At 41.0% G+C, this 16,229-nt stretch overlaps 1 protein-coding gene across 1 annotated transcript in view; it reads right to left on the bottom strand.

The window, feature by feature from the left end:
• Positions 1-16,229, bottom strand: part of CLSTN2 (calsyntenin 2) — a 721,779-nt gene that overhangs the window by 434,453 nt on the left and 271,097 nt on the right. Inside the window, exon 2 of the mRNA XM_088840256.1 lies at positions 7,399-7,521. Within this exon, the coding sequence (XP_088696382.1) occupies positions 7,399-7,521 (123 nt within the window). The remainder of the gene's footprint in view (positions 1-7,398; positions 7,522-16,229) is intronic.

Raw genomic sequence — 16,229 nt, forward strand, 5'->3', positions numbered from 1 at the left:
CCTGCCTCAAATAGAGCATAATCTAAATACAATATAGCAGAATGTTATTAAAATTCTAGTGCAACATGGTTGCCCATGGAGTGCTATGGGATGGATCTTGCTCTTTGTCAAAAAAGACAGATTAGCAAGTATTTGAGGGTGCTAAACACATTTTGATCCTCCCAACTGCACCTTTCTCCTTGACAGATTCAGAAAGATTCGAAAAAGAACTTAAATGGGAATGACTTAACGTGGAATTCAAGTTTCTTTAACAGTATGGGAATCTTGTACTGCCAGTGAGATATGCCTTTCACACTGGAAAATTGGCAGAGGGGAAAGGAGGCAAGACTTGGAGTCTGAGGGTCTGGAACTGAGTGACAGGGCTTAGCTTGGCAACCTAGAACAGTTACTTAATTTTTCCAAGTCTCAATGTCCTTATTTGCAAAACAAAATCATAATAGCTGACCCACTTGTTCCACAAGGTTGGTGAAAGGCTTGGATGTAATTCTGTGCATGGAGCACCTTGCACACACACATACCTGTGTGTGCGGTGTGTGTGCATGTATGCATTTATAACAAAAGAGCACACAGTTCGCAACTAATAGGTTATCCCACAGGGATAAATGATAGGTAGAACATAAGGACATTACTTTTCAACTAAAATTTCCAGAGTTCCACACAATTCATAAATGATTCTCCCCAGCATTAGCTAACTGGTTGCCACATAAGCAGACAATCCAGGCAGCAGAGCTTGATGGTGTAAGTGGGTGACTACATCAAGCCTTCCAAAAACCCTTGAATTTGTGTTTCTTCTTTCCTTAATATTAGCACCACAGGTTATATCACTTCACTATAATCAAGCTAAAATGAATGAAACACAGCTATTGATGATTGTGAGGATTATTGTGACTCGATTACTCTCATTGCTACCATTGCTAGGATGATCAGAACCATGACGCACTGGGCATCCTTTGGCTGCTAGTGCTCTTGGCACTTGGTATTAGTATGTTATTTAATCCACATATTAACCCAGGAGTAGGTAATATGTTCATTGTCATTCAGTCACTAAGTCATGTCTGATTCTTGTAACCCAATGAACTGTAGCCCTCCAGGCTCCTCTCTCCATGGAATTTCCCAGGCCAGAATAATGGAGGGGGTTGCCATTTCCTTCTACAGGGGATCTTCCCAACCCAGCGATCAAACCTGCATCTCCTGCATTGGCAGGCAGATTCTTTACCACCAAGCCACCTGGGAAGCCTCAGGTACTGTGTTTACCCCTATTTTATTAAATATAAATAGGTTACCCCTCAGAGTGGAGAAGGCAATGGCAACCCACTCCAGTACTCTTGCCTGGAAAATCCCATGGACAGAGGAGGCTGGTAGGCTGCATTCCATGGGGTCGCTAAGTCGGACATAACTGAGCAACTTCACTTTCACTTTTCGCTTTCATGGATTGGAGAAGGAAACGGCAACCCACTCCAGTGTTCTTGCCTGGAGGGTCCCAGGGACAGGGGAGCCTGGTGGGCTGCTGTCTATGGGGTCACACAGAGTTGGACATGACTGAAGTGACTTAGCAACCCCTCAGAGGAGTTCAGTTCCTTATCTGAGACCATATACCTTGTCAATGGCAGAGCCGAACTGTGAATCCATGTGTGTCTGATCAGAGCCTGGGACTGTTCACAAGTAGGATTCCTTTATCATCATAAGACACCACTGCTACACAGACCCTCGAGGAGGGTCTCTGCCATCAGACAGCTGTGGAGTCCAAAGCAGGAACAAGGGCCCTGGATGGGTCCAAAGACAAGGAGGGAGATAGATTGGTAGATGCTGAGCAGAACAAAGAGGACCCGGAGAGATAACCATGGCAGAAAAGGTGCCTTCTGCTATAACCAGCTAATCAAACCAGGCCAAATCATATCCCAGGCAATTTTCTGGGCAGCCTTCAGAGAGTCACCCAGGCTGAGAAGCCAGCCAATTATGCCTGATCATTCTCTGCAGCCCTATCCTCACAAAAGACAAGTCCAGACTGGCCCAATGTAGACAAATGAGCAGTTCTATTATCTCTGAAAGGCAATCTAATTCCCTTCAAATTTAAAAGTCTCCACAGTTTCCTAACAGGCCTCAGTGGGGCTCATGCAGAATTTAATAAGTTCACGGTGTGCCCAGCTTGCTTTCATTATCATTTTTTTTGCCATGCAGTGGACAGAATTTTCATTATGACTCAAGGATTCTTCTGTATCTGGTTCTCTAAGATTGTGTCCGCTGAGCTTAAACAGCAGGTTGAGAACTGAGTCAGGTCTAATGGACTTGACTGAGGTCTGAGAGAGGTTTCATTGACTGAGGGAGTGTCTCTGCTAATCCGCTGGGGCAGGGATCAAACAGAAATATCACAGGGAAAGGGAACTCACAGCAAGGATGAGAGCCCCGCGCTCCACTCCAGCCCCACGGCTGGCCTCCTCTGGGACACTGAGCAATTTTTTCAGGCTCCCTGTGAGTTAGTGATCTCCTCTATGAAAGGAAGACAAGCATTGTGAAAAGGAAACTCAGATCATCAAAAGTTTTACTATATCTTACATCATTGCAACATTCTTTAAATTTAACAAACACAACAATCCTGGGAAGCTTATATATTTATTAGACGAATGAAAAGAGTGAGGCTACTGGGACTGCCCTGGTGGCCCGTGGCTAAGACTTCACGCTCCCAGTGCAGGGTGCCTGGGTTTGAACCTTGGTCAGGGAACTAGATCACACATGCCACAACAAAAGATCCTATGTGCTGCAACTAAGGCCCGGAGCAGCCAAATAAATAAACAATTTAAAAAAAAAGACTGAGACTATGTAATTGGTGATTGCATCTTATTGCCATAAAATAAGATTCCACACCATTAGAATGAGCCATATAGGGTCAGGGAATGAGAGATTTGTGTGAATGTGACTGCAAGTGCATTCAACTTTTCTGGAAAGCAATCTAGCGTGTTTCAGAACTTTAAAATATTTGACCAATTAATTCTAATCCTGAAATCCATCCAAATGATAGAATCAGAAATATAGACACATGTTGTAATAAGAAAGACCAGAAATAGACAAACTGTCTATCATCTCATGCCTGTTAGAATGACCATCATCAAGAAGACAAGAGTTAATGAGTGTTGGTGAGGAGGTGGAGAAAAAGAAACCCTAAAGTACAGTTGATGGGAATGTAAACTGGTAAAACCATCACAGAAAAGAGCATGGAGGTTCCTCAAAAAATTAAAAACCCAAACTACCATATGATCGAGCAATCTATACTTACGGTTATATATCCTAAGGAAATGAAATCAGAGTCTTGAAGAGGTATCTATACTCCCAGGTTCATGGCAGCATTATTCACAATGGCCAAGATATAGAAACTACCTGTCAGTCAGTGGATGAATGAATAAAGAAATGTACACAGACATTATTCAGCCATGAAGGAAAGAAGGAAATCCTTCCATTTGTGACAATATGGATGGACCTTGAGGGCAGTAACGCTCAGTGAAATAAGTCAGACAGAATGACAAATACTGAGATGTCACTTATATGTGGAATCTAAAAAAGTTGAACTCAGAAACAGAGCAGCTGCTGCTGCTGCTAAGTCGCTTCAGTCGTGTCCGACTCTGTGTGACCCCATAGACGGAAGCCCACCAGGCTCCCCCGTCCCTGGGATTCTCCAGGCAAGAACACTGGAGTGCGTCGCCATTTCCTTCTCCAATGTGTGAAAGGGAAAAGTGAAAGTGAAGTCTCTCAGTCGTGTCCGACCCTTAGCGACCCCATGGACTGCAGCCTACCAGGCTCCTCCATCCATGGGATTTTCTAGGCAAGAATACTGGAGTGGCTTGCCATTACCTTCTCCGGAAACAGAGCAGAATGGTGGTTAAAAGTGGTTGGAAGTGAGGAAATAGGGAGATGTCAGTCAGTGTACAAACTTCCAGTTATAAACTTGGGGGATCTAATGGATCACAGCATGGTGATTAAAGTTAACAGAACTGTATTATATACTTGAAAATTGCTAAGACTGCTGCTGCTGCTGCTAAGTCACTTCAGTCGTGTCCGACTCTGTGCGACCCCATAGATGGAAGCCCACCAGGCTCCCCCGTCCCTGGGATTCTCCAGGCAAGAACACTGGAGTTGGTTGCCATTTCCTTCTCCAATGCATGAAAGAGAAAAGTGAAAGTGAAGTTGCTCAGTCGTGTCCGACTCTTCGCGACCCCATAACTTGAAAATTGCTAAGACAGTAGACCTTAAATATTCTCACCACAAAAATAAGTGGCAATTATGTGAGGTGATGGAAATGTTAGTTAACATTATGTGGGGATAATCATTTTGCAACATGTAATTATATCAAGGCAACACATTGTATGCCTCAAACTTACACATTATATGTCAATTATATCTCAATAAAGTTGGAAAAAAATAAAATAATGGTAAACTATAGAATATTCATTGAGTCAGAAATCATGCAGCCATTTAATGAGTTGCAGAAGAGCACTTAATAAAATGGTATATATCCCTTAGTTTAGCAGGAAAAATAAGTTATAATATTGAATATGAAGTGTGATCAAAATTTTCAGATTAAAACAAAGAATGATGACTGGAAGGAAATATACTATAATGTTACAGAGGCTCTCTCTGGGAGTAAGAAATATTCACATATTCTATAATAAACATGATTGTCATAATCAGGAGATACACAATAAAAGCTATTTTATATCCCTGGATTTTGCATTTATCCACAGAATGCAATCAAGATTTTTATTTAAATGAATGATACCTTACTTAGGAAATTTTTATTAAAAAACTTTTTTTAAAGGGGGGACATCTCAAGAGAAACAAGACAAAGCACAAGTGACATGGTTGGAACCTTCCCCCCATGAGCTTATAGCTCATCTCACTGGCTAAGTGGAAATAAAGACCACTGGGATAAGGGTGGAAAACCTAACACACAATACCACAGCAGTTGATAAGGGGCACCAAAAGCTGCAGTTGACTTTGGGAAGTGATGGAGCTGGTAGATATGAATTTTTCAATTTTATGAGAATGATAGGAATCTGAAATAAATCTTCAGTATTTTCTTTTTAAGATAAATGTTTTAAAATAAATGCCTGCAGCGTGGATGGATGGTTAGTGTCTGTGTCTTGTCTTAGAGTCGATCATAAATAACACTGAGAAAAACAGCTTTGACCATTCTCAAAAGCACCTTTATTTTTTACTCTTAAGAGCTTGGAAGATTATATTTTTGATGCATTAAGTTAGATTTTTTTAAAAATTAGCTGTAAATATCAAGAGGCGTGTAGAGATTGTCTTCAGAGAGACTACTCAGGGCTTCACTTAGAAGTCAACCTTAATTTCAAGAAGTGTCAGAAAACCTGTGGTCACATTTAATGGTTAGAACTCAACTCCAAGTTTAGAGTATTTGATGGATTTAGAATTGAAGAAAATCCTTTGGTCAGTCTTCAGGTGAAATGATTAAGTATGCTTCAGGTCAATAAGCAAGGAAGGTAAGTCATTGTAAATCCAAACTTCCCAATACCAGGTTTGCTTAAAATTTTTTTTTCCCACTTTGGTCTTTACAGAGTCTATAACTTTACTGTAGAACAGCTTAATCAACAACCTCAGTTTCCTAGTTCACTGCAGAATGAGAACAGGGTTGCATTGATGCAGACGCAATGAATCCTCAGACACGTCCCTCATCTTTTTAAGTGTTAGCCTCACTACACTCCAGTGACTTAACAGCATCCATATACTTCTCATTTAATATGTCATTAGTTTTCTCTCCTATGTCTTAAACAGGGTTCACACACTTGAATGGAAAGATGAATAAAGGACCTGTACACACTCCGTCTAACCAGGGAAGCCACAGCTCAGTACTTCAGATACTTCAGATCTGACCCATCAAGATAAACCAGAACCTTGCAGTTTTATGCAAAATATCTCAACTTCTAAATGTTGTCTCTACTTCATTTTTTAAAGCACACATCACATGCCAATTCAAACATTCCCATAACCTCAACAATTTTGCTAGTGTTTGTTTCTAGAGGGTTGGTGAGAATTGCTGATTAACCCCAATATAGTTTAGGTGTGTCCAAGAAAGGGATGAGTTGGAATATTCCTGGGACTGGCAAAGAAGGTCTGGGGAAGACATTTCATCTTTTGTGGAAAAGACAGCATGGGATTTACATTGCCAAGTGGCGTTTGGTTGAGCTGGGACCTCTGAGGATGGCTGGAAAATATATGGAAATGCCCCAACTCTAAACACCAAGGAAGTCACAGTTAGATACTCTTTGTGGCTATCATTCTGCATAAAATAAAGATGAAGCCTTCTTCTGAGAGTCTCCCCCATGCTCTGCAAGAATACTTACGGGTTTATCTTCACATAAGGCTGAATTTTCCTGTTTTACTCACCCCTCATTCTGTACTTTTATAAAATGCCCTGTAATGAAAAAAAAAAAGGCCTTCCCAAAGCTTATCTCTTAGAAGTGTGAAAGAGCCAATTTTTTCTGCTCAAGTAGCTCATAAAGTAACAGACAAACTGTCAGAAAAAATAGACTTCATCATGGCGAAAACCTCAGCTTGGCACCCATCTATCATAAAGCAATCTTCCAGAAATCTTGAAAACCTTCATTAAATTTCCTGTCTTCCTCCTGACAGTTATAAAATGTTAACAATATCACTCATGATGTAGGCATCTCCAGAAATTCTTTGTCCAACCCCTCCTCCCCCTGCCATCACCCATTCCCTTTTCTTTGCCAAAACCTATGGAAACCTGAGACATAGACATCTTCTTTACACACCCTTCTGGGGACTTGGCCCTTGCAGGAGGTTAGCAGCAGTCATCTTTATGACACTGAGAAGGCTCTTTAGTTACAAACTGCAAGGACAAAATAGCCCTGCCTCCAGATTCCTTCCCCAAATGGGACACCCATTTTGAAGCTCAAGGACATGACCTTTAACAAATAACTCCTGATACTTTTTTTTTTCCTTTTTCTCTTGTCAATCTACCAAGTTACAAGTCTTCATCTGCCCATAATCGTGAATAGTGGGGACAGTGGGTCTTCTCATGTGTATGAGTGATCTTTCTAGAGGGAAAATTCCCCTATGGACCTTGCTGGTCCAATTTTTCCAACTCCAGGGACCACTTTAGCAATATATCATACACCATCTCTCAGAAGAAGAAGATATAAGGGTCCTGCATTGGAGGCAACACCAAAGAGAAAAACCTTAAGGAGGTACAGAATTTACACCAGGAATCAGAAGAAACCCAGCTTTGAAAGCCCAGCTTTGAAAGCACAAACTCATCTGTGAAAGGCACAGCTGGTGACAACAGCAAAGAAATCTTCGTGGAGGTTTCTCAACACATCTCTCAAGTGAGTGGAGCCCGACCATGCTAAACCATCATCTCACCTGCAAAAGGAACCGGTGCATCTTTATCCAGGGCGACCAATGGTGGGTCCAAAATGACTGTGTCGTTGTTCTCTGTTATGACTCCGTGATACGAAGTCTCAATCCATGGCTTGTGCTTGTTCACTGGAAAACAATGGAAACAAAAAACAAAGACTGACTTTTAACATCATCATCTGAATAACTAATCCATAATAATATTATGAATTTGCTAAAATCCCATTATTTCTATTTCTAGATGCCTAGCATGTGTGTGTGTGTATGTGTGTTAGTCACTCAGTCACGTTCAACTCTTTGCGACTATCCAACCCATGGACGATAGCCTGCCAGGCTCCTATGTCCATGGAATTCTCCAGGCAAGAATAATGGAGTGGGTTGCCATTTTCTTCCCAGGGGATCTTCCCAACCTAGGGATTGAACCTGTATCTCCCACATTACAGGCAGATTCTTTACCGTCTGAGCCACCACGGAAGCATGCAGATGCCTAGTTCAGATATTTTAAATAATTGATCCAAAACTTTATTTCTCAAATGCTACTATTCATAGATGTTTCAGAGTTAAAGCTTATTATCAACAAAATAGCAGATTACAACTGCGTACTGGGATTTTTTTACCTCAACCTATCTGATCCATCATCAGGAGTTATTACTGAACTTTATATACGTATATATGGATAAGTACCAAAATATGTGTGAAGATAGAGCACACATTTGAGTATTTTCAGATCAATGAAAGATTGAGTCTATCTAAATTGTCTAAATCACCTAGCATTTGAAGTTGCTCTTCAATAATTTGACCAGCTGAATGATACACTATATAATATACAATTAATACATTTAAAATATGTTAGTAGTTGAGGTATATCCTCCCAAAACATTGTATTCTTAACCTCCAGTACCTTGGAATGTGGCCTTATTTGAAGACAGGGTCTTTATATAGAGGCAATCAAGTAAAATGAGGTTATTAGGGTGGGCCCTAATCCAAAATGACTGGTGTCTTTATGAAAGGGGGAAATTTGCATACAGAGAGGGACAGACATACACACAGGGAGATCACCATATGAAGACCGAAGCTGTGCTTCCACACCCGAGGACCTACTGAAAGCTACCAGGGAGACTTTCAGAGCAATCATGGTCCTGCTGACATCTGATTTCAGACTTCTGGCCTAGTACCGTGAGACAATAAATCCCTGAAGCCTATTTCTGAAGACTGAATCAAGCCCAGGGAAGAGAGCCCCTCTGCCTAGAACAGGTCTTCATGTGGCAGCGGGCTCATCCACGCTCACACATTGGCATTCAAAGCAGTGCTTCATTATGGACTCTGGAAGAATTACAGCCACTCTGGGCTGTCCCCATGCTCCTCTGCTCTTTTATTAGCCATCAACACAAATGAAATGTAAATAATTTGCAACTGTTGGGAAAAATAATTAATCTTTTTTTCCTTTAATTAAACCCAGGGGCCTATTCATTAGAAACGTGTACAAAAGATATGCCAGGAGCTCACCCAGTGCTTCAGATTCATGTGCCACTCGGCTCAGTGGCACACAAGGGAATCTAGAATCAGAGCTGCTGGTTTCAGCCCTGGCTTAGGCACTTGAGGGCTGATCCTCTGCAAGTCTGCTGGCCACTCAGTATCTCAGCTCCCTCATTTGTAAAATGGGGATGATGACGCCGCCCACAGGGTTGTCATGTCATTGTGGTGTCCTGGGCTGGATACATAGCCCCTGACTTTTCATCACTCAGATTCACCCCTGCTCTTTGGGCAGTGACAGCGTCTACAGGAAAGGTGCTTTATAGACCCTAATGTTGAGAAGTTGACACTTCTGCCTCGTTAGTGAGGATTTTCCTCTTTATCTCTACTACTGTTAGTTGAGTACCTACCACACATTAGGCATTTAAGATACATTCTTTAGTCTTCCCAAACCCTTCTAGATACCCCTTCATATCATTGTACAGGTGAGGAGCTGAGTCTCAGAGGGGTTTAAACATTCCCGTTTTAGAAAATAAGAAGGTTCATTGTCCTAAAATTTCTTCATTCCTCTCCTACTTTCTAACTTCCTTCAGATCTATCTCAACTTCTGTTTTGTCAACATTGATAAACATTTGCATCTTGATGAGTAATCCAAATGAAATCTTTCTTTTGTGTACAGATCAAATCCTCAGGGTTGCAAATCAGTATGTAAAATTGACATTATTTTGACTATGAGGATACAGTTCATGGCTAATCCAAGTATTGGGCAGGATTACTTTTCCTTCTTAGAGGTCCAACCGTCAATTCAAGAACACCATTCCTTGTATCCAGACCAGTTGGATTCTTGATTCATTTATTCCATCAAATGGCTGAGTTGTCCTCCATGTTAACTTGCATCATATTTGGAACCAGCCTCCTTTGTATATTTTTGGTGTTCTGAACTTAATGATTATCTTTTTTTATTTGTGTCAAGTAATGAAACACAGGAATTCTTCCTCACATCCTGACAATACTACAGATTTTAATCTTTCCATATATTACTTATCCCTCACTTGTAACATAGAGACACTTACTTCATTGGAATAGTGTGAAAAACTGCATGATCATTTAGTCAAATCTAGTACACCTGGTCCAGTGAGGCATTTAAATACTCTTAAGTCCCCAGAGCTCATCTCATGCTCCGAGTGGCTGAGGTGTACCTAACACTTCAGAGGTATTTAGCTCAGCTTTGTTCATTCAACAAATATCTATGGAGTACTTAAAATGTGCAAAAAGAGTCTAAACATTGGCAGTGAAATGCGGAAAAATGTCGCTGAAAGAAGCATTTGACAAAATTCAACATCCATTTATAACTAAAGCCACTGGCAAATAAGGAGTAGAAAGAAACTTACTCAGCTAAAGAATTTTTATAAAAACCTATAGCTAACATCATAATGATTAAAGAGTGAATGTTTACCCACTCAGTTTGGAAATGAAAAAGTAAATTTGTTTTTATTCTCAGAGAACATGCTCATCAGTGAAGTAAATTGTATGAAATCTACAAAAGTGCCACTAGAACTAATATATGAGTTTATGAAAGTCACAGGATAGAAAGTTTATCTATAAAAATCAATTGTATTTCTATGTATTAGAAATATAGCATCAAAAAACACAAACATTTAGAAATAACTTTCACAAAATACTAAAGATCTTTTACAAAATACATGCAAGATCTGTATATTGAAAACACTTAAGATATTGCTGATAGAATTTAATGAAGACCTGGAGAGGTCTTAGTGGTAAGATAGGCAATGTTCACGATTTAGTAAACTTGATACAGTTAAGATATAAACTTTGTCCTACTTGATCTGTAAGTGTCAATGCAACCCAAGTCAAAATAATAGCAGAATTTTTAAAACGGATAAGCCGTTAATCCTAAAATTTATATGAAAACGACCTGATATAGTCAAAACAATTTTGAAAAGAAGAGCAATGTTAAAGGACTTAAACTACTTGATTTTAAAACTTCTTATAAAGCTACTCTAATCAAGACAGTGTGATACTAACATAAAGATAGACATACAGATCAAAAGAAAGACTGAAGAGTATAGAAACAGACATACATACATATGGTCAATTAACGTCTGACAAAGGTTCCAAGATAACTCAATGGGGGAGAAGATAATCCTTTCATTAAATGCTGCTTTGGATATCCATAAGCAAAAAACTAAAACACACACACAAAACCCTTCGATCCTACTTACTGCACATCATACACAAAAAACTGTCTCTAAATAGATCATGGTCTTAAATGTAGGAGTTAAAATTACAAAACATTAAAAAAAAAAAAAGTATAGGAAAAAACCCTGAGTGTCCTTAGGTTAGGCAAAAATTTATTAGAAGGGACAAAAGCAAGTATGAATTATAAACGATAAAACTGATTCATTCAACTTTATAAAAGAAATAGGAGAAAACATTAAACAAGCACATCTCATAAAGGGCTTGTATCCAAAATTTAAAAAGAACTCATACAAAACAAAGACAAATAATCTGTTTTCAAAAAGACAAAAATTTGAACACACTTATCACCAGAGCAAATACATAAACAGCAAATAAGAATGAGAAGAGATATTCAGCATTAATAGTTATCTGAGATATATAAGCTAAAGCCACTGTGGGATATCACCATGTCACTGCTAGAATGGTTAAAAGGAGACTGACAATACCAAGTTGTGATGAAGACGTAAAGCAACTGAAACTCACCCGTTGATGGTAAGAATGTAAAATAATAAAATCACTTTGAAAACAGTTTAGCAATTTCTTATAAAATGGCTCAGCAACTCTATTTCTAGTATTTACCCTAGAGAAATGAAAACATAAATTACATAAAAACCCTTGCAGGTAAACGTTCATAGACTTTTTGTTCAGAATCGTGCCAAAGTGGAAACTAAAGTGGCCATCAACTAGCAAATGGATAAACAAATTGCAATATATCCATATAATGGACACCTACTCAGCAATGAAAAGAAATCAACAACTGATCCAGATGACAAAACAGGTGAATCTCCAAAGTATTTCACTGGTGAAATGAAAGAAGTCAGGCACAAAAGACTACATGCTGTGTGATGCCATTCATATGACATTCTAGAAGATGCCAAAGTATTGGGACAGATAACAGATCGGTAATTGCTAGAGTCTGCATGCCAAGGGAGGGAAGGCAATGGCAAGCCACTCAAGTACTATTGCCTAGAAAATCCCATGGATGGAGGAGCCTGGTAGGCTGCAGTCCATGGGGTCGCTAAGGGTCGGACACGACTGAGCGACTTCACTTTCACTTTTCACTTTCACACATTGGAGAAGGAAATGACAACCCACTCCAGTGTTCTTGCCTGGAGAATCCCAGGGACAGGGGAGCCTGATGGGCTTCCATCTATGGGGTCACACAGAGTCGGACACGACTGAAGTGACTTAGCAGCAGCAGCAGCATTCCAAGGAGTACAAGGAACTTTCTGGGATGATGTAACCATTCTGTATCTCAACTGTGGTAATGGTTACACCTCTGTGTGCCTTGTTGGAACTTACCAATATGCATATTTTAAAAGAGTGAATTGCATTGTGTGTAAATTGTACGTCAATAAATATGGGACAAGAACAAAGTCCTTATCCTCAAGGGACTCTCAGAGTAGAAAAGGATCCACGATACCAGGATCGTAAGAGACAGGTAAGAAGAGGAAAAGAGTGGGATGGAAAAAGACAGGAGAAGCACTCATCCAACCATCGTAATCCAGAATTAACTCCTGGAGAAAGCAGATTCAAAGTCAAAAGCAGGAGGAATTAAGCAGGGATACAGGATAAGGAGGGTCCCAAGCAAAGGAACATTGCATGGGCAAGGACTCAATGGTCAAGCACCTGCTACACCATGGGGAGTGGGTAGAGGGAGGCATATGAATAGTTACATTTGGTTGGAGACTATAGTTTGAGGGACAAGGCCAGCCAAGAGGCAGGACTGATGGATATTATCTACACCAACTAGGGATTACTGTCTTGCACACAATCATCCAGGAACCACCTCCAAACTCTGTCTTCAAGCTACATTGGAGAACCATCTCTTTTCCCTTAAGAAGTAATAGATATTGACACTGCTCCTTTGGCCATAATTTCCTATTTAATCTCTTCCCTTCCCTGCCAAATGTTCTGCTTTGTGTTTCAACAGACTGAGGTCAGTCAGCACACACTTTGGTCATAACTTCAGAACTGACTTCTTATCAGTTCTTCATAAGACAACGTCCCTGTTGGCATTACAAATCCTCTCGAGGTTGAACCCTGTCCTTTCCACAACGTTTCAGACTCTGGAAAATGCCTGCATCTTCGCATCTATATAGAGGAAACACCAGTGTGATATTTCTGCTCCATTTACACAGAAATTAGGTCTCGCCCCCCCCCGCCATGTGCCCTAAACTAGAGCATAGATGCACCCTGAGAATACTCCTTGGCTCTTGTCTCTCTGCTTGCACCTCTGAAACACTGCATTAACACTCAATCCAAGCCCCAGCACCAAGTGGCTGATGATTCATTCTTTGAATCTTCCTACTTATACCCTACAGTTGACCCTCTGGCCATTGCTAGGCTCCTTGGACCTCAGAACTACAATACTTTCCCCTGGGTAAAAGTGAATTGTGAGTAAAAACATACCATCAGTCAGTTCAGTTCAGTTTAGTCACTCATTCGTGTCCGACTCTTTGCGACCCCATGCACACCAGGCCTCCCTGTCCATCTGCTTGTAAAATGCTCCAGTGAGGTTAACTACATCCTAGTAAACAGGTCACTCTAATGACAGACTGTTCTTTTGCTTGTTATGTCCAATTTCCCCTTCTGACTTCATCCCCTGGTAGAGCTGCCTAGACAAGGGAATCCGTGGGTGGAGTAGGCTGGGCCAATTAATTGGATCTTTAAACTTTCATTTAAGAGGCTGAGAAACTATAATGTGTTTGGTAATGGGCACTTGAGGTGAAAGTTCATAAGGAGTTGGGGCTGGTGTTCAAGTAGTGATCACCCAACCCAACATTCAGAAGGAACTGGAAAGCTATTAAAATCCAAGAAAGCTAATCAGCCAAGAGACAGGGGATCTGGGAGCCAACATACAGAGAGAAGAGAAGCACCCTAAGAGGCTGCAGGGGATATACAGGCTGCTCCCCACTCCTGTTCTCCAGTCCAGGACCGGCTCATCATACCTTCACTAACTTGCCAGCCTGCTGCAGGGTGTCTGAGGCTGCCAAGTGAAGCCTTTCACTAATTCTTCCCCCAACCATCATTTTTGAAAATTTGTACTAGTTTGAGTGGGTGTCTGTTCTTACAATAAAATGATTCCTAACTACAATAAATGTCATAGCATTTCAAAAAGTATTTTTACTCCTTGCTTGGGAGTGAAGGTGGGATAGGATCTCTGTCTCGGTGGAGGTAAGCCTGCCGAAGGGCAAATCTGGTCCTGTGCTTCCCTGCCTCGGGTCCATCACATTTCTCCTGTCCTCCAACCACAAGATCACAGAAGCCACCCAAAGACTCTGGCTCCCTCCATGACCCATGGCTTTGCCCTCATGGTCTTGACTGTCCCTCTCCTCACACTCCTTTCTTCCTGCCTCCTGTTTGTTCCACCTCCCAGATGTAACACCAGCCCCAATTCCTGCAGTGGTCCTCCTCTGAACCCCTCATCCTCCTGCACTGCCTGCTCTCAGGCTATAGGACTGCTGCATTGCCATTAGCTGGTTCCTTGCCTCTCCTTCCCCCAATTCATGGAGAGGGAGCATCCTAGTCACAGTGATGTCCACAGGTCCTGGCACAATGCCCAGCACCTTGACAAATGAAGTCAGCACTCCTTTGCTTTCCCAGCACCTCCAACGCCTAAAGCAATTAGCAGTACTTTAGTTCCAATGAGCAGGTATTCTGACTTCACCCAAATAGAAAGAGGGTGTGTCTCTCAAAACAGAGTGGCATTTGCCATCACGTAATTAGTGGCAATATATATCTCTTGCTAGAGGTACCAATTAGAGAGTTTTAAATGCAAATCCCATGTGTGTGACTCACACATGGAAAGATTCACAAAAGATGAATCTTAAGTTACACTGTTTTAATTGGGTTAAAAAAGTGAGGAAGAGACGGTTGAGTCATTAATCCTTATCTACTTGATGGCTGCAATCAGTGAGATATTATCATATGTGAAACGAATCACCAGTCCAGGTTCGACGCATGATACAGGATGCTCGGGGCTGGTGCATGGGGATGACCCAGAGGGAGGATCAGGGGAGGAGGGAGGTGGGAGGGGGGTTCAGGAAGGGGAACTCATGTACACCCAGGGCGGATTCATGTCAGTGTATGGCAAAACCAACCAATATAATATTGTAAAATAATTAGCCCCCAATAAAAAAAATTCAAATTAAAAAAATAAATAAACCTGAGTAAAATTTAAAAAAAAAGAGAGAGTGGACCAGCGCTTTCCTTCCCTTCCTCTCTCCTTTTGATAGGGACAGAGTAAAGGGACAAAGCAGATCATTTAATAGTTAATCTCATTAGAAGATATAAGTAGGAAAAAAAAAAAAAGTATAGGAAACCCCTGTAAGTTAATGATTATTCAAGAAAGCAGGTTTGCTTAACCACAAAACCAAGCAGGCTTGCTTAGCAACAAAATTCTGCAATAGAAGGAAGAGACATGCCCCGAATAATAAAACAATAGTGGCATGAGACCCACATCCTGCCCAGTAAGGTAAGTTAATGACCCCTAGGATATGCTCTCTGCACACATAAAGAAACAATAATTTATGGAAAGACGACATTTCAAAGTCAAAGATCCTCACTGTACTGAGACCTGAAATAATTTTTCCACAGTGCCATGATGGTCCTGGCTTGATCATGGACCAGGGACAAAACAACTCCTTTATCCAACCTGGGAGAGGAGCTGATGATGGAAGCATGACATCCACTCAAGAATGAGGAAGAAGGTGGTTTCTTCCCTCTCCCGACTCTTCTTTTGATCATAAAACTGCAGCCCACTCAGTTCTCAGGGCATGGCACCCTCTCGCTCACCTACCTGTAAGCCTCACAAGCATCCTATTGTAATAAATCACTTCTTATCTATCATCTTGCCTCTCACTGAACTCTTCCTGTGCTGAGACATAAAGGACTGGAGCTCCTCAGAGTCCCCCTACCCCTGAAAGTGCCACCTGATGGTTTCACTTTCCTTCTGTCCATCTTTCCATACAGGTATCCACCATTCCTATTTTTTCTTTCTTTCCATCTGTTATTTGCTATCCATAAATACTCAATTGTTTAGAATGTGGCTTATCTCAAAGTCATGAACTAAATTGCCCCAGCCTGAGGATGACCATATACCA

The sequence above is a fragment of the Moschus berezovskii genome, chromosome 1 (genome assembly GCF_049115385.1).
Source record: "Moschus berezovskii isolate FMDL1 chromosome 1, NW_MosBer_1.0, whole genome shotgun sequence".
NCBI classification, from domain to species: Eukaryota; Metazoa; Chordata; class Mammalia; order Artiodactyla; family Moschidae; genus Moschus; species Moschus berezovskii.